General features: G+C 44.3%; 1 protein-coding gene across 1 annotated transcript in view; it reads left to right on the top strand.

The window, feature by feature from the left end:
- Positions 1 to 14250: 14250 nt before the first annotated feature.
- prdm16 (PR domain containing 16) overlaps positions 14251 to 26360 on the top strand; it is a gene marked incomplete at its 5' end in the record, with an annotated part of 190721 nt that continues 178611 nt past the window's right edge. Inside the window, one exon of the mRNA XM_079273896.1 lies at positions 14251 to 14287. Coding sequence (XP_079130022.1) covers positions 14251 to 14287 — 37 coding nt within the window. The remainder of the gene's footprint in view (positions 14288 to 26360) is intronic.

Raw genomic sequence — 26360 nt, 5'->3', positions numbered from 1 at the left:
ATAAACCAAAAGGGAAAAAAAAACTTTCTCAGCTAAAGAATCCACCGGGTGAATGGAGAGAGGGAGGGTTAGATGGAGCGGGAGAGTCCATTAAAAAGAATGTCGGCCACAAAAAGAGAGGAAAAAAATCCCCACGGCAGCACACAATGCCATAGCCGGGGTTAAGTGCTAGGATTTCAGTCGATGGGGGATTTGGGGGTCCCTGCGTTTTTAAGCCTCTGTCCCCAAACCTCGCCTCCATCCCACCTCCCTCCCCAATACACACTGTCTTTCGCTCTCTCACACACACATTTATGTCTTTCCCAGATCTACCATCTCCACCCCTCCTCCCCCGAGTCCCAGTCATCTGCCATAATCAGAACGATGATATACGGGCCCCATTAAAAGAGAGGGGCTGCTGACATGCAGGACAATAGCCCCTCACAGCGTGTCCAGGAAGCCTGCCCATCCAGGTGCACTCTCCCTTACAGCCAGAGGCCGGCTGCTCTCCCTCCTTCTCTCTCTCTCTCTACCTCCTCTCCCCCTCTTTTTCTTTCCCTTTCTCCGAATGCAGTGTGAACCCATTGAGAGGGAAGGTAGAAACAGGAGAGGAGCAAATGGGGAACGGAGGAGTTGTGTGGGGGCGAGGAGGGACTTGCAAGACTGAGTCTCTCTAGAGAGAGAGAGAGAGAGAGAGAGAGAGAGAGAAAGAGGAGGGTAGGGGTGGGGACGGAGGGGTGAGGGAGAGCTCAGGTGTGTTGAAAAGACAGGACATTTGAGCAGTCAGCGATGGGTGGGGGGGGGGGGATCACTGAGCTTGAAACAATGGTGATAATAAAAGTCTCCCCTTTCACCCCGTGTGCCTCTCTCTGCTCTCTTTTTTTGCTCAGTCTATACCTACCTGACCTACCGCAGCGCATCGCGGGGCACAGAGGAAGGCTGAAGCGAGAGGGGAGGAGGAGGAGGAGGAGGAGGAGGACGTAACGACGGATGAGATGGGATTGGTGGCAACAGGGGGAGAAGTGCTGGACTGGTTGCCCATCAGCACATCCTCACTGACAGCCGCCAGCCTGTCAGTCAGCAGGTAATTTAGACCAGAGGGGGTCTGCACACACACACACACACACACACACACATACACACACTTTTGTGTGCCTGGACCACCTCTCTTGTTTAATGTGGGTTTTCAAGTTCTCTGATTAATTCTTGCAGTATTTTTTTCATTTTTGTTTCGTTACTTTGAAAATGTGGGAATGTTTTCACTTTGATTTTCTGTTTCATTTTTACAAACTTGTACAAACAGTTGTAAATAGTCGATGTTTCTGGTGACATCAGAATACTACGAATAATGTTCTCTGAATAGTAAGTCTCACATTATCAGACTAATTGTAAAACACTCATTTAATTTAAAGTGATGATCGACAATACACCACGACACAATGATACCAATGTGCATACAACCATTTCAATGAGATATTTTAATTAGAAGTGGGTCCCAGCTACACATTGGTATAAAGTCAGTATTTTTTAATAACTGTTATATATAACTGAAAATAAACTTTTCAGCATGTTTTCACCTTCATGTGATTAAATCGGTGCTAACAGGTTATAAAGTTATGTATCTTCTTTAAATTCAATGTCACAACACGGTTACCCATGTCTCCTGTAAATCCAAACCTGACTGAACCACGGAGGCACATGGCCTGTCTCCTCAGTAGTGGCCCAGACACTGTCACCAATATGAAGGGCCACCACCAGACCCCCGGGAGCCTCCAAGGTCCACTGCACAAATCCCTTTCCGCACCAACCCGGCCCCTTAATACACAACGACTATCTGCCCTCAGCTCTCTGTGTGGTCCTCGGTAAACGGTAAAGAGAGCTGACATCTCTGTCTGCGATGATCTGCCTTTTTTGCTGGCGGTCACCTATCCTGTGTCTGTGGCAGAGCCTCGGGTGCAATTTAGATAAGGACCTTTTGGCTGGTTCTTTCTTCTGTGAATGGAGAAACTGAAAAAAATGAGGATGTAGCACACTCGTCTGTCTCCTGAGTAGGTTTGTCCATCCTCTGACTCACAGACTCCCACAGATCTGAGCTCAGCGTTGCTTTACTCTTAGATACATTTCAGTGTCTAGAGCTGTTTTCAAGAACATCCTTTTTAAGGTTCGTCTCTCTCGTCTTCAGCCAAGCTGCACTCCCTCGCCATCCCTTGTGTCCTGAGAGGTAAATGAAAGCTGGTTGGGGAGATGCAGTCAACAAGGTGGTAGGAATATTAATTACCGGCTTTCTGCTGCCTTTTCCTCTCCCGTCGTTTTGGCACTCAAATAAATGACCTGGCAGACTTTGCTGCTTTGCTGTGTGCTGGCACATACTGGCTTTTTTCCTCCCTGAAAACAGTGGTGGACAAAATAAAGGACAAGTCCACCCGTCCACCCGTCCGCCACCCCCCGCCCACTTTCTGATAAAAGACACAGTGCATTTTAGTTTACGCCAAGGCAAAACAGCTTGAGTAAATAGATGGACCATATATTCGCAAAGTTTCATTCTTTTTTCTTTTCATACTTTGATATTGTTTCTTCATGCTCTTCCTGTTTTTATTCAGTTCAGATGCTTCAAACTGATGTTACTTATTTATGCATATCCATATGTCCACGCACATTGACATGAAAACAATAAAGGTCTTAATGTACACACAGTCACAGACTCGCATGAAATAACGGTGACAGGCCGTCAAACCCCTTGTGGCAGACATTACCCGGGTCTGGTGAGCAGAGAGCATTTGTCACGACCAATCAGAAGAGTCAGCAGAGTTTGTTATTGGAGCTCTGATTTTGGACCAGGGGTACTCGTACACTCAGCGGTAGGTAAGGCTGACAATGTCCTGGCTTGTGTGTGTGTGTGTCTCGGTGCAAGTGTGTGGCACACTCTGTTCCTATCAGACCTCTCTCTCCTCTTGAAGCAGAACAGATCCCCTGGATAAGCTCACCCAGTGGCAGAGAATCCCCCCCCCCTCCCTCCCTCCCCCCTCCATACGTACACACATATGCACACTTATTCATATATTGCATGCCTGCCTCGCTCCCTTCCCCATCTCTCCTGTCTCGATCTAATGCTCAGTGCATAATGGAACAAAGACAAGTGTGATTTTCCTCCTTTTTTCTGATTGCTGCTTTTCAGTTTGTATACTGCAGATGAAGGTCCTGAGTTTCCCAGTGCAGGCAGCCGGCCAGGCCGCCATGCAAGGCAGTACAGCACTGAGCTGCTGGACAGCAGCCGATTGTGAATGTGAGGAGACAGATCAGCCGGCCTGGCCACAAGCGCAGCGGTATTTTGCTCTGCGAGTGATGACTGATGCCGCTTCATAGACATCCATCTCTCAAGATGTGCGTGCTTTGTGTGAGTGAGACACGGCCATGTACTTGCAACAAAGAACAAATGCGTTTTCTTTTCAATTTGCTTTGGTTTCTCTGCATGTTGTTTTTTCCATTCAAGCTTCCAAAATATAGGAAAAAACACGTCTGCGTAATAAGACTCTAAGTCATCTTTATTCCAGAGATACCGAATGATAAAGGAAAGGTAATCCTTCTTTCCGAAATGGACTTAGAGCATTTTGCAAACAAACTCTTCCCCGTCTCTTCCATCCCACAAACACGCTGCCACAGACGCACTGCCAAATCATCTTTTGTTATTCTGTTTTTTTTTACGTGTGGCTACAAATGACAAAATAGCTTGTTTACCAAGATGAATGATGATGAAAAAAAATCACTGTAATTGGGTTTGACTCTCTCTACACGACAGTCAAAGAGCAGCCGGGTTCTGGACGATCAGGAATTGTTGTTGGAGGCAACCAGAAACCAGAAATCCATTTATTTTTTAGTACCACAAAGACGTCAGCTGGCGGTAACCATGGTCACTTCATTTCCTCCTCGCTGGCACTGGAAAGTGAACTGGAGCTGAGCTGTTAGACGACGTCGCACAGGGGGACAACGCCAGCAACCCAGTTATTGTAGATCAGTCCCAACACAGTGATGTGGGGTGAGTGATGGTGTGAACACTGTGGTGGACATGGTGGACATGGTAAAACTCAGTTTTACATCGCAGTAACCTTAAGTTAAGTAGAAGCTGGTATGGCAACAGAGTCCAGATGGTAACAGTGACCATTACGTTTCAAATGAAAACCATGTTATTGTAGAGAGATTCTGGAGATTTAGTTCAGAGTTTTGTATTACGTACACATAGGTTATTCCACACACACACACACACACAACGCACACACGGAGACCATCCCACAGGACTGGGAAAGTTGTGCGGTGCTGCCATACACCCCAGGCCTACAGGTGTCTATAAACCCAGTCTTCCACACACTGAAGTCCCAGCAGCTGACAGGCTATAAGTGTCCCACAGTAGCCTTTTCCAACTGACAACTTCAAAGGTTACACTGCATGGGTCACAACAAAACATTATTTTCAGCATATGTGTGACTTTGACAGTGGGGGGGGGGGGGGGGGGAAGAAAAAAAACCCAAATAGAGTGGCAAGTTGTCCAGTTTTACCATATGGCAAATGTCACGATGTGACATATATGGGCTTATGGAAATGGCAAGCGAGGACGAGGCGGATCGCGAATCCAATCGTCTGTCACACTTTATTAGCACAAGCAGAAAGACTGAATCTTTCCCATCTCACTGTGTGACACATTTGGTCCACAGATGCGCTCCGTTGTAAAACAAGTCATTAGATGTTAACAGGAACCACACTGCCGAATGAAATCCTTCCAATGATGAGCAATCAGCATTAGTGTGCGGGCTAACGCTTGCATGCTGGCGTCCCGCTGAGCAGCTGTCACTCTCCGCTCCTTCTCTCCGACCTCATCTGAACAAGCAGCACTTCAAATTCACCTCAGAGCTACACACGCAGCACTCTGACGTGCAGGTTTATTGTTGTTTTTTTTAATAATGAGAGGAGAAGGCCCAAGTGGTAACAATTTGAAGTCAATCAACTCTTTTCCTCTAAAATGCACTGGCTTCAAAAGAGTAGTGTGGGTGTTCTGCACGGCGGTAATGGAATTGTTAAGCGTGCAGGGATTTGGCAGCCGGCTCCCTTTTTTAGAAAAAAACAACAACCCGGGAGTGGAGGATGACAACCTGTTAAAATGCAGCATTTCTTTCTTTCTCTCTCTCATTTCTTCCTTGACACACATGCGGGCATTGTATAATTACACGCAGTGTACACAAATTAAGCCAAACATTCTCCTTTCATACGCGAATGTTTAACCTCAACATAGATCCAGATCCAGTAACCTCAGCCACGGTTCTGTGTTATGACTGGCCTCTGTCTCCCAGCACAAAAGCTGCGTCGATTGAAGGGGGCCGACTTCAGTAAGTGAAAAGACAGAGAGAGAAACGGTCGATTGTGCAACATGTGTTTGTGCGTCTGACACAGGAGGGCAGTCTTTCAAAGCTTCCCTCAGTCTGTGGAGGAGACCAGCTCACTGTTTAGTTGCTCTGCACACTCGGGTCTTGGCCTTGGCAGATGTAATGTATTTCATCGAAATCGTTTGTAATGTATTATTTTTTCATCGGGGCACTGTTTCATTCTTTCATCTTCAACAAGAGAGAGAAAATGTGTCTGTGCTTGAACTTGATGGATCGTCCCACTAGCTTGATTTGTGACTATACCCTTTGCTCCCTGCCTCAGTTCAAAAAGTCACTTCCATCCCCTGTCTCCTCCTTTCGCCACCGCTACATCACCGGTCCCTTCTCGCCCCTTTTTGGCCAAGAACGCTTTCAGCTCCCGCATGACGAGTGAATCGGGTCCAGAGCCAATATTTATCCAGGTTGTGCGTGAAGGTATCTGCCACTTCAGCACTTGCTCTGCCCCCTTCAGCAAACAACATGCAGCTCTGATGCACATTGACATTCCTTCTGCATGTGTCCCCCCCCCCCCCCCGCCCTTTTTATACCTTCACTCTTCTTGCAGTAAGCAGACTAATTACTCAGACCCACCAGCTTGTTCCTGTGAATGTGGGTGTCTTCACTGACTCTTCTCTGTTGATCCCCATCGTGCTGGGATGGAGGAGAAACCGGGGAGTGGGGTGGTCCTACAGGGGAGGTGGCGGCAAACCCCGGGAAGAGCTGTTGTTTTTTATGTGTTGTGTTGTAGTCCCACCCAGCACCCAACTCCCACCTCCACCCACCATCGCCATCACCCCCCTTGGCTGAAGCTCCTATTAATCATCCTGTCAGTCCAGCAACACACACACACACACACACACACTTGCTTTGTCGCCACAGACACACCACCACTACACACATACACTGTGCAACAAAACAAACAAATAAATAATGTAGCTGGTCACTGCCGGGCTACGGGGCCTAAAGAGAGAATGAGAGAATAATCTGTGGAAAACGGTGGAGGAGAGCTGCCGGGATTGTTTGCTACTTGCAGTGTTTGTGCTTTCAGTCTCTGGAACCTTTATTGGTCTTTGTTGGGTTGTAGAGTGTTTGTTGCTTTATGGTTTGTTTCCTACGTGATGTCAGGCTCACAGCTGAAGTGTGCTGCTTGGCCCAAGTTATTTTCTACTCGTGCTGGGAAGTCCTCTGCTCCTGTTGGGGGGAAAGAGGCCAACTTTCAAATGTTTGCCTCAGAGTACAATACACCGCAGCACTCAGTAGCTCTGGATTTGGTGTTAGTTTGGAGTGCACATAAAGACGTGTGCGTCTGTGTGGATGTGGATCAGGTTGAGTTTTAGTCATTTTCTGTGATTTGCAGAAATCCCTTACAGTGCCTCTTGGACTGCGCGTCTGCGTACTTTGGCAGTGGAAACATATTACTGAAAATCACATCCATTTAGCCTGAGAATGTCAACAAGACTTGTGGATTTGGGTCAGAGACGATCACTCGGCCACAGTGAGCAGCTTCTTTCCCCAAATATGTTTGAGAGATACACTCTGGAGTATTTGTCATCTATTAACTGGGATCTATATGTCCCTGTTGTCCACGCTGCACTTGATTCACCATCGAGTTCGCTTCAAGACTGGCAGAGAAAGTGCTCTCCAAAACGGAGCCCTTCCCATCCCTCCCACTCAGCGTTTTTCACCATTATGAGCATGTGTGTGTTGTGTTGTGGGGCCCCACTGTAGCTGCAGTGACGTCACTCCCCACATACAGTACTATAATACATCGGGGCTGTTTTCAGTGGTCGTATGGAGACTGTGTGATCTGGAGCTGTTTGGACATCTAACTAGATATCTTCCGAATTTTCCTTTTCATTGACTTTAAAGCTGTGAATCATTTATAGCCGTTTGGCTTGCTGCTGTCTTTCAGCTTTACATATGTTGTGCTTGTTGGGTTTGTGTATTTTTATCTTATAATACATGTGACTTTCTAGTTAAGCATGACTGTATACTATTGGTACAGTGACGGACATACCTCCATTTCTCCATTGCACCTTGTAACTAGCACATTTCCCTAAGCTTCACTGTGTTATCAAAGCCCAAAGAGTCAGAGAAGCTGGTATGACGAGAATACAAATTCCAGATCGGATCCTTACTGGAGGTGAGAAGACAAGTCTCGGGTTGGAAAACCTTCAAGGCGGTTTGTTTCAAAGATGAGAAGCAGAAATCCCAGAAGCTGGTGTGCATCAAAGGGCCGCTGAGTTGTGGCAGACGGCTCTCTGGAGTCCTAACCCGCTGCCATGCCAGGCTGGTGTGAAATGGACACTTATGGGCTCGGCCTGTTCTATCTGTCCACAGTGGTTAATGATAACAAGCACCGGCCTCAGCCACTTCATGCTGCCCACATGAGCCTCTTGTAGCCTGCCAAGTTGTGTGGATGTTCTTGGTGTTAATACTTCCGCACCAGTGGTCGGTACCTGCTGGACTCATTCTGCAAAATGTAGCGCTCACCGAGTTTGGCAAGGGGAATCGCTGTCTACAGCAGCCTTTATTTCTGGGATAATCATCGATTTATCCAATAGCCTTCATCATATTTGCTTACCTTTCATTTTTTTCATTATTCCATTCATGTACTCATGTAAAACATTTCATTTAAGACCTGTGGAACCTTATTATGGCCTGTTTTATATTAGATTTGACTGCATTTTTTTAAATGTATTCTAATTCAAATGTGATAAATATTCCCGGTAATATAAGGGACATTATACCATATTTTATTTTATCTATTATATTTTTTATGGTTTTATGAATATCTTTATTTGAATGAAGTCAAAGTAAATGATAGTCTATCTTGGAATCTTGACCAAACCTTGGGAGAAATTATAATGTTTGCAATATTTCTGAAAGTATACAGTTTTTTTTAGTTTGATAATTTTTTTCGAAATTGTAGATAAGCTCCAGCTCAATTGTATGATTTCACTTCAGACATTTGAATCATATTGAAATGAATAGCTTTCCCTTTTTATCATTATGTTTGCCTTAAGTTACAAACACTGAGGTGACATATTTAAACAAAACAGTAACAAAGACAGGCCCGAAGGCCTTTCGGCCTGCGCCACAGAATGTGTGTCCCTTCCTGTAAATCCGCGAAATATTGTTTCCTCCAGTTGGCTGAAGCCTATTTGTTGCAGTCGGCTTTCTCCGCATGCGTCACTGAATTTGAACATCACGTGTGCTCTTTGGCTGAGTTGTAAAATATGACGGGCTATTTTACCCCCGCTGTTCCAAACTAAAAGATTAACATTGTGATTCCCAGTGTCCCAGCAGTCAGCTTGATTGATTACATCATATTAAGGTCATTTATACGTCGGGGTAATTTCCACTCGAGCCTCCCGGCGATATTTTAATGTGCATTTGTTTGGTTGTCGGCTCCTCGCTCCTCTGATCTGCGGGGAAATGGATGGCGACATTAACGAGCGATTAATTAAAAACAACAACATTGATGATGGTGGGACGGGGGGTGGTCGGGATCCTTTGGCGGTTGTTTTTTTTTGTTGTTTTTTGGAGGAACACCTAAATTCCAGTCAGACTTTGCATCTTGCTTGTTTACATTTTTGCGAATTGATCGTTAAGTTTTCCTTTGGACCGAATATTGTTTGTGGAATTCAACCATGGTCATGCTGTTTGATAATTCGTTGGATGCAATTGTAAAAACAAAATATATTTACGGATACTAATTTTCACTGGTGCCATTAAATATGATTTCACATTTTATGCAGAATTAGCCAGCAGTTGTCACTGACAATTTGGGATTTGAACCAGTGTTTTTATGAGCTAATTGACAAAGAATGATGGATAAGATTTACCAAAACTGTTTGACCAAAATATTTGAATCGAAATATCCAGGTTTACCCTCCTCTGTATTTTGCATAAATTGCTGTAAATTGTAGAATTGTCATCGACGAATTTAAAATCCACCAATCTGTCTGACCAACCCACACACTCATGTAGCCCCGTTTGAATCATTTTATATTTTGGCTTCTCTGTATAGCTCTCCAGCGCGGGCCTCCTGCAGTGTGTCTGTGTCTGTAGTCGATGGCCTCTAACCTCTTCATATTCCCGCTATCAGTAGCTGTGGCGCAGCGCCCGTCTGTCCCTGACAGCGTGTTAACAACACTGCAAAATGTCCCAAAGAAACGCCTTGGATTAGCGGTCAGATTTCCCATTTCCCATCGACGCACAAGGTCCTGAACCCAATTAATGGCTAATAATTACCAAGGCAACTTCACTGTGACCGCTTCTGGGCACTCCATTGGAGAGAAGGAGAAGACAGCGGCCTGCTGTGGAGTGCCACTCCAAACTATTACTTTAAAAAAGGAAAATTGGGACTTTCTAATTGAAAAAAAAAACAGTGGTGGAGATGATTGTTATGTTAATCATGTCTCTTGTTTGAGATGTCAGAGTTCATCGTTACCTGGTCGTGCAGGCGGTCCCACCTGTACCATAGACTGTAAATACAAATAACATACATGGTCTCTACCGACGTGCGTGTGTAGCCTGCCTGCGAATACATGAGCGCGTGCCTCCACGCAAGTCCCAGCGCCCTGCCGCAGCTAGTTACCGTGTTTACTCTCCCATTACATCGACTGTGGCGGAATTGCAGTTAGCAAATTTACAAAGCTCGCAGCGCTCACAAAAGTGTCCGCTGCGGCTTTTTGAAGTTCCCCTGCCTCATCCGCAGGCTGGACCGCGAGGTGCTCCATTTCACATATCTAATGTGCGCCGATGTTATCTGCGCGTAACGTCTAATCCAGAGACCCGAAGCCTTTTCCAGCGTGGATAAAGCTTAGGTTTCAGCCTGTGTGTGTGTGTGTGTGTGTGTGTGTGCGCGCGCGCGTGCGTACATGCGTGTGTGTGTGTGAGAGTGCGTGTTTGTGTGTATGAGTGTGAGTGGGTGGGAGGAGTGTACAGTCACCGCAGTCTGACCACACCAGTCCACAGTGTGATAAACCCCCCTGCACACACACACACACACACACACACACATCTTCATCGATGAAGATAGTGAGTAGATTGTTAATTTGTGTAAGGTTCTGAAATTAACTTCGTTCAAACCATTCTCATTTTTAAATGGTACAACAAATGGTACCTGTATTGTAGCACAACCCACATACACTGTTAAGTAAAGTGTAAACAGTTACCTTATCCTCTTGGTTATGATGGAATCTGAAAGATTTTACGCATGATTTTGCGACTGCAACTTTGGTTGTGAATACGGTGTTGGTTTGTTATATTTTTGTTATTTGTATCTGAAAAAAAAAATACATACGAACATGACTGCTGATTTTTTAGAAACGGCCAGGCTGTATGGCCCACTGTCAGTTCAGTTCCGGTGATGTGACGACGTCGTCGACTCATCAATATCAGATTAAGGAAGCTGAACCCTTGAACTTGATGCAAATTGTGTCGCCCAATTAAACGGCCATGAATAAGCCTCATGTGCACACGTTAAGGGGCCTGCACGTATCTGTGATATAGGAGCCGTGGAGACAGTATCTGGACATACAAACAATGTAGGTCGAACTATGTCCTTTGTAGGCGCAGTAGAGCTGTTTCCAGGTTAAACAATAAGGGGGAAACAATAGGATAATCAAATGAGCCGACCAAAAGGCCTTGGCATGTAGCTTACATTTTATTCAACTGGGTCGGAGTGTTTTTGTTTGTTTGTCACTTTCAGCCGATTATGAATCCACCTCTCTCCAGCCTAATTAGACGGAATAATAAACCGGGAGCGATAGATGATTGAACACGAGTGCAGCAGCAGCAGCACACCTCTCTTCCGGGGACGGAGCCAGCGGCGCTGCCTTCATGCGCTCCCCCCAGCTGCAGGACAAAAGAGAGAGAGAGAGAGAAGAAAAAAAACCACAATTCTGGAACGCAAATAGGCTATTCATAAACGCGAGGTTTTCCTGCCCAGCCGCTCTCCGTTTCCACAAAACCCCGTTAAAGGTCGACGTTTAAATGACGCAGAAAAGTATTTCCCAACGGGCCAGTGTCGGAGAGCAACACTTTTCTTTGCAAGCGTAATCAGAGTTAATTGCTCCTTTAAGAAGGTGTTGCACCATGTGAAATCATTTGTCGGAGCTGATGTGCGAGAAACATTCAGAGGCCTGGCCTGAACCGTGTCGGGCGGATGATGGAAATTATTTCGACAAACTGGGGTAAATGTTCCGCTGAATGCCCTTTTTTTTGCAGTTTTCGCGGTATCGATAGAGCCAATCGATTAGGACAATGGATTATTGATAGCTTGTCGCCCCGCTCCCACGCTTCCTTCAGACACCGAGGGAATACACAGAACCTTTGCACACCGCTGCTGTTCTCATAATTTATTTTTCGATTATCGACCCGTTTCTCTGTTTTTTGGCAATCTTACCTCACGCGCTGCCTGCAAGGCCGCGGAGCTCGTGACTTAAAAATGTAACTTAAAAATGTAACTGTTGATAGGCTACTGCATTTCAACATGTGTTTTTACACGAAGTTACAAAGAAGATGTTATAGGTCTGTAATACGGTGGCATGCACCTCCTGACTCTTCACACTCGTATACAAGCACACTTCACACGCGTCCTTGCTCTCTTTAAAGCCAATAGAAATAAACTCGCCTCACGATGCCAAGACAAACTCCCTAATATACAGATAATGTATGCTAATTACTGCTGATTATTATTGATTAATGATCACGCCATTCATTTTACTGCAACTCATGGGAAAACATCCCACGGCAATTTGTGTCCAATATTGGAAGGCGACGGTTTGATGAACTCGAGCCTTTATTCAAATGATCTATTCTTGTTTCGCGTGCATCATAATGAGCAACAAGCTGCGGTTCAACCGTGAGGCAAGAAAACCAAAGAAATGTCAGGCAGACCGCGACTTTTTTGTAATGGTGTTATGCCAACGTGACGTTCAGCAAAAGCACGAAATATGACAAATAATAATGCAAATAAATAAAAATGCAAATAATAATAATTACTACTATGTATATATGTGGATGTGGATAAATGTGCGGTGGGATTAGTGTGCAGAGAATTGATCCCTGCCGCTCTCCCAGCAGACTGCAGTTGCTCCATCACCACCGGTCTTTAATAGGCTCCAACATAGAGCCGCCTTTATTCCGCCAAACTAGACGGAAACCATTCCCATATGGCATGTGGGTCCAGGCACCACACGAATATGACCACCATCAGTCAAACTGGACTTTGTTATATTTTTAATAGATAATAAAATACAAATGTATTCTACCAAGTCTCATTTTGTTTCTTTGTAGCATTTATAATTCATATCTCGATAACAAAATATACGACGTTAATCTATCAATACAATATTATTAGATGAATCAAATATTATAATAATAATGATGATGATGATAATAATAATAATACGTATAATAATAATAGTAATAATAATAACAACGATTATTAGTATTATCATAATTATTATATTATTATTATGATTATTGGTATAATTAATATCGATATTATTATTATTATTGTTATTATGGTAGCCATACAATATATTAAGACCTAAACATTTTAAATGCAAAATATTTACAATAAGATTAATAACTGTGTTATAACAACTCCCCATTATCTAAATTGCAACTTCAATATTAACATATAAGCAAGTAAAAAATATTGCTGCTTAATGATGTGCTCCTCCTTTTGAATAAATACATTTTTCTAAGTTAAAACAATTACCTTGCAGTCCGTCAGGCTTCATCAGGGTGCTGGACAACGTAAAGGTGTTCTCCTCAAACAAACAAACAGGTGCAAGGGGAAAGTCGTATACTTACGAAGAGAAAAGTGTGTCATCTATCCACCTTCGTTCAGGTGACTTTACGCGGCACAGTGGCGCTAACAGCGAAAACAAACACTTCTCCAAGAAACAACTGCAAATTACAAATGTCAACATTCGAGGAAAGGTGGGTAAAAGAAAAGTCTGGCCGGTACGGACTCTGCTGGTGGAGCCTCCATGGAAGCTTCAAACGGCTGCTGGCCGCTTGTCCTAAGGGCAACAAGGTTTACACACATACACACACACACACACACACGTGCGCGCGCATACACACACACACACACACACACATAGTCCGTAAAGTGCAACTCCAATCGAGTCTTGCGCCTATTACGCCTGCATATGCATTAATGAAGTTAAAAATAACCTCTGCAACTCCAGCACTTTTTGGCTGCGTCAACAGACCGAAAGACAACGTTTCTGTAAACTCAGAAAGGCAATTATGCAGTTATCGTTTTATGACAAAAAATATAAATATAATTGTAAAATAAAATAACAACATACAAAAATAATAAATGATGAATAAAGAAAGAATATCATACTACTACAAATAATAGTGATACAAATTTAGGTAAATCTCCAGTTATAATACGACCTTGACCTCACCATACCTCACTGTGTCCACCGCCGGTTGGAGAAAGCAAGTTCTCGCTGTTAAAGGGGTAAAAATTCAAGGAGGTACTGGCAGGAGCTGAATGGGGTGGGTGGGGGGTGCCGGGGTGAGGAGGGGGACGAGGGTAAGGGGGGAGGGAGGGAAGGTGAGATGGTGAGGAGAGAGCAGGAGGAGGAGGAGGAAGAGGAGGAGGGGAAGAGATAAGTGATCTAAAGGGGAGACGATAGGACAAAAAAAAGTGATGATGATGAATACATTGGAAAGTTTTTTGGCCCCGGCGAGGGTGTCAGATTGAATGGCCTGTGCGCATGTGCGAAGGTGTCCAAACTGACAATGCTGGTGAGATGAAGATAGTGTTGTTGCTGCTTCTGGGCTCACGGAGGACGACGAGAGGAATCTACAAGCCGACAAGATGAGATCCAAGGCGAGGGCGAGAAAACTGGCAAAAAGTAGGTCTTCCTTTTCCGCTTCTTATCGCTTTCAGCCGCCGGCTCCAAACTCGTGTTTGTGTGGATGTCCAATGTGTCCCTGTCATTTGCCATGTCCTTAAGAGAGGAGGGGGGCGACTCTTTGTCCACAGTTAACTTTTCTGCTATATTAAAAACAAAATGTGTCCCGCTCCGGCTGCTCAGCCTCGTTCCTCCGCATGCTGCGGTCTCGTCATCGCTGGTTCTCCGTGTCAGAAAGTTGAATGTGTGATGCGAATCGCCGCTGGTGCTTTTAGCTGATTACACTCCAATCTATGCACGAGAGAAACACTGCCGTCCGAATCTGAGCTCGAGCTCGTAGTTTTTTGCTCTTTTTCCGCTGTGGGAGGCGCAGAATCGTTTCCCGAAAGTTACCAAGAAAGTTGTCCAAACGGATAGTAACTTTTTTTGTTTTGTTCATAGAGCCGTTCCAAGTCCTGTGAAATCATGTTCCCGGCTTTTGAAATAGTGGGCGCTGTGGCTCTGCTGCAGAGCTCGCGCCGAGCTGAGCGCGCTCGTTCGCTCGCCTGCGAAAGGGAAACGCCAGAGTGTGAATTTAGAAAGAAAGAGAGCAATGTTTTAATGCAGTTTATTTTTGGTCGATCCCGCTTGAACCGAAGAATATCTCTCTCATACGGCAACTTTTTTTGTTTCGTCCCGGGGCCCCTCGCACTGCCGCCGACTGGTTCCTCCTCCAGGGAAATGCCAATCAATAATGCGTCTTGTGCAAGAAAGCGTCCATACCACTTCTTAGTGGACTGCTGCTCGCGTCACACGGAACATTCATGTATTCAGTTTTGTGAACACGAGTAGGGCTACTTTGTTGTCGGAAAGGGAGCTTGCATTTTTTTTACATTGTGTTTATTGTTGGTGGTTTGATTTATCGGTCGCCTTCATTTGCGCCGTCTTTTATTTATTGTGCATGAGTGCATTTTGTCTTCTACGGCTAATTACGTGGGTCAATCTGCTTTTTATCCACAATTCATTTGAAAGTGCGTTGCTTTATTTTATTTTGCCCTGTTTGCATTTACTTTTGTAATGTTTTAATATTGTTATATTTTACTCATAATGAGTTTCGAGTTGTTTTGTGAAAATATATTGTTAAAATACAGACCACATTTAGCCGTGTATATATATTTTTTTTCAGAACAATTTTAATGAAAAATAATTAATATATATGCCTTCTTGTTATTATTTGTATGTCTATATATTTGTTGGGCATGCTCGATCTTATGTTTACAGGCCTTTAACACTTTGTAACTTTGCCAAAACCACTGGCCCTGTTAATTCAACGTGAACCTTGATCTTTATGCCACATATTATTCAGGCTTTAAACAACACTGCTATTTACGTATCTGACCTTAAGTGATTTAAATATGTTTGCTCAGCTTTTAAAACAAACCTGAAACGTGTTTATTTCAATCGAGTTTGCAGCCTATTTCAGAACTGCTAACTATTCTATATTCTAATTATTATTAAATGTTCAGTGAGAGATTGGGCTCGCATGCATTCAGATAAATTATAAGAATAAAAGAAAAACCAACAGGTTTTTTTTTGCAGTCTAGTTTTTGTTATCATAACCTTATTATTCTTGCATGTGCTCCATTATTGGTGCCCATGGATCAAGTCCCCGTTTAACGGAAGGAAAAGCAAAACTCTAAATGGGCTACTTTTGGGAAAATACTTAAACAGGTCGAGGATCCTTGCTTCTTGCCAGTAATTGCACTTGGTCTCGATGTCTGCCTTGATAGTCTGTTGATCCGGATGCTAATGAACTCAAATACCTGCCTTTGAGCTGGCTCACATCGGACAACTGGAAACCTCTGCAGCCCAGAGGCCTCAGATCTGTTGTGTTGCAGCGGCAGGAGAGAGAAACAGAGCAGACATGAAAACAAATATATCGTGTTCTTAACATTCAAAACATGCAGGCCCACAACTTTTGAATGCGACGCGTGGGAGTGTATTCCACCCTCCTTTTTTTCTGGCGCTAAGGAGAAATACTCTCCTGCAGGCCCACAGCAATATTCAACAGATGCTTTGTCATTTATGTTTAACCCTCGTGTATATTCTCTTCTGTCGGCAGATAGCACACGTACACTTCAAAGTCCACTCCAGCAACTTGTGACTCCCGCATGTAGAATATGAATATGAGTGTGCTTTCTTGATTACTATGCAGTCGTTCTGGTTTGTTTACATCATGCTTTGGGGGGGTCAGGATTAAGTGAGTGTTATTGGGCTTTAAAGAACAAACAGACATTACATTTCTCGCTCTGTTCCACGCATGTATTATTGCTTTTTGTCACAGTTTAGCTGTTGCATTGTTTTGTATTGTTTAAAAAAAAAATCTGGACCAATGTTCCCTCTACATGAGTATGAACAGATTATTATGAATTTAAAAATGTTACATTTTATTTTTACTGTATTTTGAATAAAGAATAAATCATCCGACACATTTGCGCCCTGCACCACGTCTCATTGTATCCGAGCCAAATAAATCGACAGGCAATCCAGCAGAGAATACAACAGCAAAGTGACAATAAATAAGCGAATTTGCTCAAACTGAGTTCATCTATAGCTCAGTCCATATCGGTTGTGTAGGTGATTTCTGTGCGTTACAGAAGGCTGCTTCATTGTGCTCTGCTGCTGGGCCCATAGCTTCCAATTGGTTTTGGATCAATTCAAATGTCCAGTTGAGTGTACAATTTTTTTCACCGGTGTTTTTAAGTGCACAGGTGAGACAAATACGCACACAAAAAAACAGACGCTGCTCTCTCGCTCTACTGCACGCGCGCAGCCGCGTAATAACGTCTCCACAGAAACCTAAAGACATTTCATTAAAATAGAAACGTGTAACAGCTTTGCACACATTCGGGGAAACCGGAAGGTTTTGAATCTACACGGATTCTGACCGCAACTTACACACGCCATTGATTTTCTCAACCTATTTCAGTTTCTGCGGCTGCATCATCAAGTCAATAAATGAAAGCTATAGCGCCACGCGAGTTTTTTTTTTACCGAAATATTTATTTTTGCTGATTTTGCCCAAAGTGACCCCCACCCCTTTCCTTACCCACCACACTGAGCAGAATACACACAGGTTCTGATCGTTTCCGTATCATTCCCCCCTCTGTCTGTCTTTCTCATGGCCTATATATACGAATTAACAGATATCCTATTGATCTTTGTGTTAAATGCCCCTCAGGCTATTAGATGGACTCCCAGTCATGAACTTGGCCTGGCTCAACAGTTTCTGATGTTTTGACAGAAGTAATAAAACCCAACCCATAACACTTTAAAACCAACAATGGTAGCTATGTTGAACTTCTGGCTAAACGTTCAGGGTCCCGTGCATGCTCCCATGTATTACTGCTATGCAGCTGTAATGTGTGTCAGATAGCACTCCTCCATGTTCACAGATTAGAGCCTGGACATACAAATTATAGGATCATCAAACGAAGAGGAAATGTAATGTGTCAGTGTCTTGTAGAGACTGCAGTTCACTGGCTGCTTTTTATGTACTTTTTGTCAAACTCGTCCCCGTTTTAGTTACTTTTATTTTAAAGTTAGAGCATCAGTGAGCCCACAGAGTTTCCGCAGCATAAACAAGTTCAGTTACTAATGCTGTCGCTAATTGATGAAGGCTATTAGCAGACAGCGCCTGCAGACTCAAAGCAATTTCATTATTTTAATTTGAATGTCAGTCTCGCCAGACGAAATGCAAAATGAAAATACCTGTGCGATCTTGATTTTGTTGCTGCAGACCTCTCCTAGATAAAACACGTTGGGAAACCTGAGCCTCTTGTGGTCACAGAGCCATTTGCATTTGTGTGTGTGATGATGTGGATGATCTTAGCAGCGCTCTGGATCAGGCAACACCAGTTTTGCAGTTTTAGGTCTTTGTCTAAAATGACAGACTGTGACCGCTATAATGATCACATTCTTGTGAATCTTTTGTTTTTCCAGTTCTCAGAAATACTCTTCACCATCCAATCAGGAAGACCACCTGCTTTGCAGTGATTTTTGTTAAAATCTTTTTTTTTTTTTAAATACAGAAACGCTTAATTTACTTTCTTTTAAATGCTGTTGAGGAGGTTTTTTTCCAAAGCATTTGAACATATTTTAGGACCATTTGTGTCAATTTTTGAAGGATTGAAAAATTGTGTAGCCGAACTAATTGCATCAGTCCACATTTGGCACGGCCACATATAAGTGCTTGATTATGGAAGTTTGTGGGATGTGAGTTCCTCATCCCAGTGTGTGCACATACAGGATACAGTTTAGTGTGTGTTGTGAGCAGTGACACTCATAGTCTTCTTTCCATATTTATTTCCAGGGCTGGTTATTAACCTTTTTCCAGTGAAATATCTTTGCATGGTACCTGTTTAAAGACAACTGTATTCTCAGATATATGACATGAAAATTTGTTTAGTCATAAACCCCCAAAAGGCACTTTTATTCATAACTCAGCCCTAAATTGACCGATTTGTAACATATTAATTTGTCGCAGGAAGAAGTTGGATAAGTATAGGTTTTGGTTATGGTAACAGTTAGTTCAATGGCAAGCCACTGTCAGTTTCAGTAACATGGTCAACATTTGATTCACATAATATATAATGTGATACAAAATAAAGATGTGCTTTATAACCATATCTTCAAATGTGCTGTGAGAGCCGACTCCACAGATTGTTCTCGACAGTAAAGTATTCCCTGTAATGTGGAAGACGGTGTCGTCTGAAGTCTCAGTTCTGCTCTCCTAAATCTTTGAAACAGCCATTAAGTCAAATGCATGTTCTTTTCCACCTATGTTGGGAATTCACTGAATATTTACTACACAAAGAATAGTTACTCTATGAATTACCTGCATTCTGAAGCTTTAAAGAGGGATGATTCATTTTGTGGAAGCATAGTTCAAATGGGATATTACCCTTTTTTAAATAGTCCGTTTTACGACTCTTCCACTGCCAACTTTTTAATGTTTTCTTTCACTATCAGCGACTCCATCTCTCCCCTCTGAACGCAGTGTGAGACAGTCTTTTATCTCCGGGGAAATGCTTTTATTGTTATTCAGTCAGTTGCTGCTGTAAATATGCCACCGCCGCCGCTGCTGCTGTTTTGGCCATGTGTCCCAAAAGAGTCGTCTCTAATCTGGTGAAGTACAGGTGCCATGAAATGTGAAAATAATTTTGAAATGTGGACATTGGTATGACTCCTGAATGAATCCCATGTGTACAGAAAAGCCCTCAATACCCTTCTGTGAGTATGAGGTTGTTATCGATCATTTAGCTGTTTAAGGCATGATATAAAATACCTGTGGTCCCCCAAAGAGTCTTGCATCATTCTCCATTGCAACTTCAAAATGTTTGTTTTTTGTTTTGGTGGATCTTTATTGAACAATCCATAATCAGTATTGCGCTTACTTGAATTGATAAAAGGCCAATACTCTCTGATTCAAGACGGTATCAGGTTACGGCATCTCACTGTGCATACAAGAGATGGAAATGAAGACGGAGCTTTGGCTTTCGTTGATTGGATTGAGCAGGAACTGCAACAAAGCAGAGTGTTGAGGTCACAGTGGCTTTAATGTCAACTGGCTTTCCTTAGCTCTGTGACACATGTGCTTGCACACATAGAAGCCATGCAGTACATGCACACTAATGCAGATGGATCCTGGACAGACACACACCTTAGCGCGCGCACACACACACACACACACACACACACACACACACACACACACACCTTAGCGGTGACAGATTTTTGGGCAATGTTACGATTTAACCCCAATCAATCACAAACCAGAAAGGTTGAGTGTAAATGTCATCCAAACAGCAGGAGCTGGCACTCTTGGCTGGCTAAATACGTGTGTGTGTGTGTGTGTGTGTGTGTGTGTGTGTGTGTGTGTGTGTGTGTGTGTGTGTGTGTGCGCGTGTGTGCGTGAGACTGAGAATCAGTGCATGTACCATACAGTTGTTGGAGGTCCCTTCACTGTTCTGAGCTTTGACCTTGGCACAGCGATGGGTGGGCACCTCTTACACCTGGACACAGGCACCCACACACACACACACACACTCTCGTAGACACACACACACACACGTTTTAGCCCCATGCTTCCTGCTGGTGAAGTCAAATTTTGAGTTGACATACAAATACCACTGCATTAAGCTCTTGCACATGGCTCTAAATCCCATTCATTCCAATGATACATTGACCTCACATTATCCAGTTGGCAAATACATGCCTCTTTCTGCCTCGCACCATGACCTCACTCGCCATGTTAGTAAAAACACAGCAATCTCCCGATCGTTTGGCGGTGGAGACTGTGGCATGCCTGAGAGACTTTTAAGATGTAGCGCTGATGTTTTCTTTTTTAGCAGCCCCCTGTTTCTCGTCTCTCCTCATACCCTCCGTCTTCAGCCTGCAGATGGGGGGCAGGGTCTTGTTAAAAATAGCAGTGGCATGTGTTGGCGAAAAGGGGGGGGGGTTAAAAAAAAATGGAAAGCCATTACACTGCAGCTAAATGCATTTTGTCTTGACCTGTGGCTGCTTATCGAGTTACGTCCCTCCACTGCCGGGCCGTAGGACTCCATCCAGCTTCTCAGGGCTAAGAATACACCACGACATGCTGGAGTCATCCCATAGGAAATACCTCATCCTTACTTCTTGAGTGTACTGATTAACGCTAAATGATTATCTCTCTGTGTGTCTGATTGTGCGCCTCCCGCTGTCAAACAGTGTGTGTTGTTTGCAAAACAAGGGGCAAATGTGTCGAGTCCCTAATTAGCGTGTTTTAGCAGCCCTCATGATTCCCTCTTGCATTGTGACCAGTCTTATCTGGGTCTAATCCCGATTTGTTTGGTATTAGCCCGCTCACTTTCTCCCGTTTCTCTCTCTTTCCTTTTATTACGACATTTGTCCTCACCCTGCTCTTTTCCTTTCATCCAATTCCTGAACGTCCTGTCCTTTTTGTGATCCCCTCTTTTGTTCACGCCGTGCTCTCTGTTCTCCGTGCAATTTTGGCGTGAAGACAACATTTCTGCGTAAAATGAACGCGAGTTGGGTGACAATTTAATATTATTCGTTTTCAACTTTTTTCCACAATGGCATATTGTGATGTAATGACCTTATAATCGCATCGTTTTGCACATTTCTGCTGTCCACATTAATTAATTAAAATAATTACCAAATAAGTTGTTTCACATGTACAGTTCAGTCTAATGCACTACAGTGGAAGACAGTTCATTGGTTCGAACGTGATTGACAATTGCGAGATCATATGTATTGACTTTGGAGTCTTTTCCTATTAATACTGACCAGCATTAAAATGAGCTAATGATCTTAGCTGGTGGGCTAAAGCTGTCTGATCAACGTCTGGACAGAAGTCAACGTTGAAGCCAAAAGTAAATACAGGAACCCTTTTGACCAGCTGACGAATACATTAGGTTGTCAACACACATGGTGAAATGTGACACTTTATTCTCAGGGAATAGCACTCAACAAAACGATTTATTTTCTTCTGATGTGTTTCATATGGCTCATCGCTCCGCACACACACACACACACACACACACACACACACACACACACACACACACCCTCCAGTCCCAGTCCCAATCGGGCACTGCTGATAGTGGCTCATCCTGTCCAGATATGATAAGCAGACAAACTGCTCTGTCCCCTGGGCTGTTTGTCTGTCTCAGGAACAGACTGTTGTGCAGCAGCAGCAGCAGCAGCGTGGCTCTAAACTCCTTCTGCCTCCCTCCCCTTTCATCAGGCCGCCAGTTCTAAGCCTTGGCTCCATCTTCACTTCTATCTCTCCCACTCCTCCCTCACCGTCTTCTGCTTCGTCATTACCACAAAGATGGGCAGGCACTGTCTCATTAAAGCGGATTAGAGACATCTCCGCGTCTCACGGGGGCCGAGCGGGGACGTTTCTCTTCCCCAGTCCACCCCCCACCCACCCTTTTTCTCTCAGAGATCAGGTTCTTTGATTTGGCCAGATAAAGACCCCTTTCATGTCGGTGGGGACGGTTAGCGATTACACTGTCAGACCCATCGTTTTGGTTGAGTTTGACAAATTTGCCGCGCTGGGTGGGGCGGTTGTGGGGATTGTAATTGGGGGGGGGGGGGGGGGGAGCAGTGTACAAGGAGATTCACCGTAATTGAGCCGTCATTATCCAGTGACCCTGCGCCAGGCTCTAGTGCGTAGGGCTCACCAGTTCTCTATTTGTTTAATACTTGGCTAACTTTCTTTGTGAGTATGATGGATAGAAAGAGAAGGAGGGAGAGGGTGGAAGCGGGACACCGGTCCCCAGATGAATGCCTCTGCTTATTTGACCGCCTCTCTTGAGCGCTGCTGTCCATGAAAATTGGCTGCGCTACATCACCGCCGCAAGTTTCTTTTCTCACCCAGCTCCTCCCTGGTGCAACATAATTAGGCCCATATCACCGGCTGCCATTTATTTTCATACAAAATGAAAACTGGTGGCATGTTGATCACTGAACTCCCCAGGGACAAAGGCCCACTATTGGTGTGGTTTAATTTCATTAAGTAGAGTGTGGTGCACAGGATAAATATATTAAGAGCTCCCTCTCATTGCAGGCCCTCCATTTACCTCAGCCACTCTGTATGCTAAACAAATCCTTAGGTGTTACAGTTGTGGGATTGGAACAAATCTCCTGAAATTGTTTGGCTTAAATGAGGCACATTTCCATGGAGTTGATACTTTTGTTCTCTGATGGGTTTCTGACCTGTTACTTCTTGTCTGATCTGGTAGTACTTGTTAAAAAAGAAGTACATCTTCTCAAAAACACATGATTAATTGTCTAATGTTGAAGTTGCTGTATTTCGTCATAATATACTGAGAGATACTAGGTACAGACATGTTGCTCAAATAGATGTCCAGCCATTTCCATTTGGTTTTTCACTGACTGTGTATTAGAGATGTGGGTTAGAAAGATGTCCGGTGGGAGAGAGGTCTGTCCCTGGCAGGATAGTGTGGCTGTATTAGCCCAGAGATTTGTATGAAGGAAGTCAGAGCTCTCCTTGTTAACCTGGAGTCAGATTGGATGTGAAGCGATGAGTAGGGCAGAATGTATGTGTGCGTACACTTGTTTGTGTGTGTGTGTGTGTGTAGGTGTTGGAGGGTTCTTGGCTAAAACATTTCAAGATGGCCCATTAGCCGGCGCAGGCCCATCCCCTCCCGACACCAGGATTCCTCTGTGCTGACCCCCTCTCCTCCACCTCTCAGCCCCTCTGTCCCAGAGGCCCCTAGCCTCATCCTGCCAAGTGTACGGTTCCAAAGTAACGATGAAGCTGCCTGCGTGTGAAAATATTGAATTGCAAAAACATCCCTGGGTGAGAGGGTGTGTGAATGGAGCTTTCAGCACCGGGCCCGACCCTGGCCCTGTGCTACTGACTGACGGACAACAAATGGCATTTTGTGTCCAGAGAGAGAGAGAGAGAGAGGGGACAGAGAGAGAGAGAAGAGAAGAGGAGAGACACAGAGGAAGTGTGTGTGTGTGTGTGTGTGTAGGGGGGGGGGGGGGGGGGGGTCTCCAGTCTGGGGCCCTATATGCAGGTCTGAAATGCCTTATCACATGACCTGTCTGACCTTTGGCCCCCACTCAGCTAAGGCTGTCAGGCTGCTCTCCAACGGGGAGCACAAAGCCTCACAGCCTCAAAGGCCACCATTCACCCCCCCCCCCCCCCCCGTGCAGCCGTACTCCAAAGGTAATAGGTAAAAGTAATGTCAATGACCTCCACTTTCCCTCGCGCTACAGGAGGGCAAAACTCTTAAGATTCGTTGATAATGTCAAAGGTAGAAAGTGGCCATTTTGGCTCCTTATCCACTGACTCTACTTAGCTCCCGCGAGATGAAATGCAAAGCAACCCGAACCACCTCTTTCTGTGGCAAAACTTCTCTTTTGGTTATAGAGACATCTCATACATTCATGCGTCCGAAACTGATGAGAACTGAGCTGGAAAATGAAAGAAATGTCAAGAAAAGAACGTAGTGTTGTTTTCAGTTGCTGTGCTCTGGGAATATAGTTGTGTAACTCAGCTTTCTGTGTTATCTAAGTATGTGTGTGTGTGTGTGTGTGTGTGTGTGTGTGGGACATTAGTGAATTTCTGATGTCTCAGCGGACTGACGGGGTCACAGTATGACCATAACCTCCTGTCCCGCTTTGCAACCCACACACTGGCATCTCTCTCTGTGTCTCTCTCTCTCCTGACCAGTCCTCGGATTCTTTCTTCCCTTCTCTTTTCCCCCTCCTTCTCTGGAACACTGGAGTTTCTCTCTCTCTCCGGTCTCCTTTGAAAAGATGCGGCGTCTTTGTCGGGCCTGATAAAGGATGCCATAGTTCCCCTTTTCCCCTTCTTTGTGGCCCGGGGCTGGCGGCTCCTGTAGAAGTGCAAATGGTATCCTCTCGGAGGGGCTATCCCCGCGGGCCCTGGAGGGCCCTCTCTCCTCCAGGCTTGGCTAATTACCACCCTGCCCCCCCCCCCCTCGCTGCCCCAACCAGCTCCCTGGTCCCTGGAACCATGGACGGCACATTCCCACAACCAGCACCTGGCCTTCTTTTCTCCTGGCCCGCTTTGATGGCTGACACCCCAGCCTACCCCTCCCTCCTTCCTCATCCTCTTCTTCTCTCCGCCCCACTACCTCATCTCCCTTTCTCTCCCACCCTTTAACTTCTCCCTCTCTCTCTCTCTCCCGCTCTCTCTCTCTCTCTCTCTCTCACTGACTCTCATTACCAGAGGTTTTAAATTGCTTTCTGACCCTGACAAACTGCTCTTGTTGAAAAGGGAGATGTCTGATAGGGAGGGCAGCGGATGTGAGCAAGAAATGGAAGAGACGAGGGAGGCAGTGGAAGGTTATGTTTGCATGTGTCTATGGTCCATTACATACAGTACTTGATTATTTGTGTTTGCCGAAGTATCCCTTAACCCATCACAAAACCTAAATTGCCCCCTAAGGCGACTGGATGTGTTAATTTGAAAAAAAAAGTACATCTAATGTACGTATGCAGTTCTCACCCTGAATGCAACCACTTGTTTAACATGTTGTTAACGCAGGAACAAAAAGGTGTTTTTCTCTGAACATTAAATATTTAAAATCACTAATTGATATGGTTGGTGCCATGGTTGATCTTGCAAAGTTAAAAGAGAGACAGCAGAACATTGTATTGCAATTAGAGGTCTTTGGTTTGTAGAACTTGACCAGTGGTTCATGCAGATTAAGTTAATATACTGCCACAGTAATGCACACAAATACACACACACGGACACAAATATCTAATTTAGTTGCATTTTTGCGTCGTACTAGCCGTAGGCCGAATCAATAACTTGCCCCAGTGGATTTGACCAATTCATAGCTCGCCTTTGTGCAGTCTAGCGATCCCTGCGAGGGCATTTGGACAGCTTTCTGAGGAAAACAAATAGCTCTATTACAAGCTTGCGTCTCTGTGATGCTCAGTGTCCCAAAGGCAAAGTGCTCGGCCCGTATCAGTCTAATTGTATGTTCTCCACGCAGGAAAGAAAAGAGAGGTTTTCAGCATGACACAGGTTCACCTGGCAGAGTCCAGACAGAAAAGTGTTAAATATGAGAATGAGGATTTAAGAATTATATTGTTTGATTATCATATTTAGATATTTGCAATTTAAACTCGTTAAATAGACGGGATCTATACAATAAGACAACGTATCAAATATTTGAGTGATTCCTGTTCTACTTATCTGACGTGTGTAGGCTGATTGTCAGTCTTCCATGAGTTTTTAGAGAAGACGTTAGAAGTAATTTGCAGTTTTTATTTTTACTCTTTCCAGTACAAAAAACAAAAGCAGACAAAAGAAATCCCTGTTCAGCAAAGCCGTGGTTGCATGCATGTCCTGTGTTGACTCCAACACAACGCAGACGGAGGCAATGGGTGGTACTGTGAGCTGCACACACCAGTTACACAAGTGTAGCAGAGTTTGGCTTTGGTTTGTAAGACTGAGACTACCTTAGTAAATATATACAAACAACGTTAATGCTGCCAGGATTTTGAATTCGTA

The sequence above is a fragment of the Melanostigma gelatinosum genome (assembly GCF_949748355.1).
Source record: "Melanostigma gelatinosum genome assembly, chromosome: 8".
NCBI classification, from domain to species: Eukaryota; Metazoa; Chordata; class Actinopteri; order Perciformes; family Zoarcidae; genus Melanostigma; species Melanostigma gelatinosum.
The sequence above is the reverse complement of the archived record's forward strand: the minus strand, read 5'-3'. Positions and strand labels throughout refer to the sequence as shown.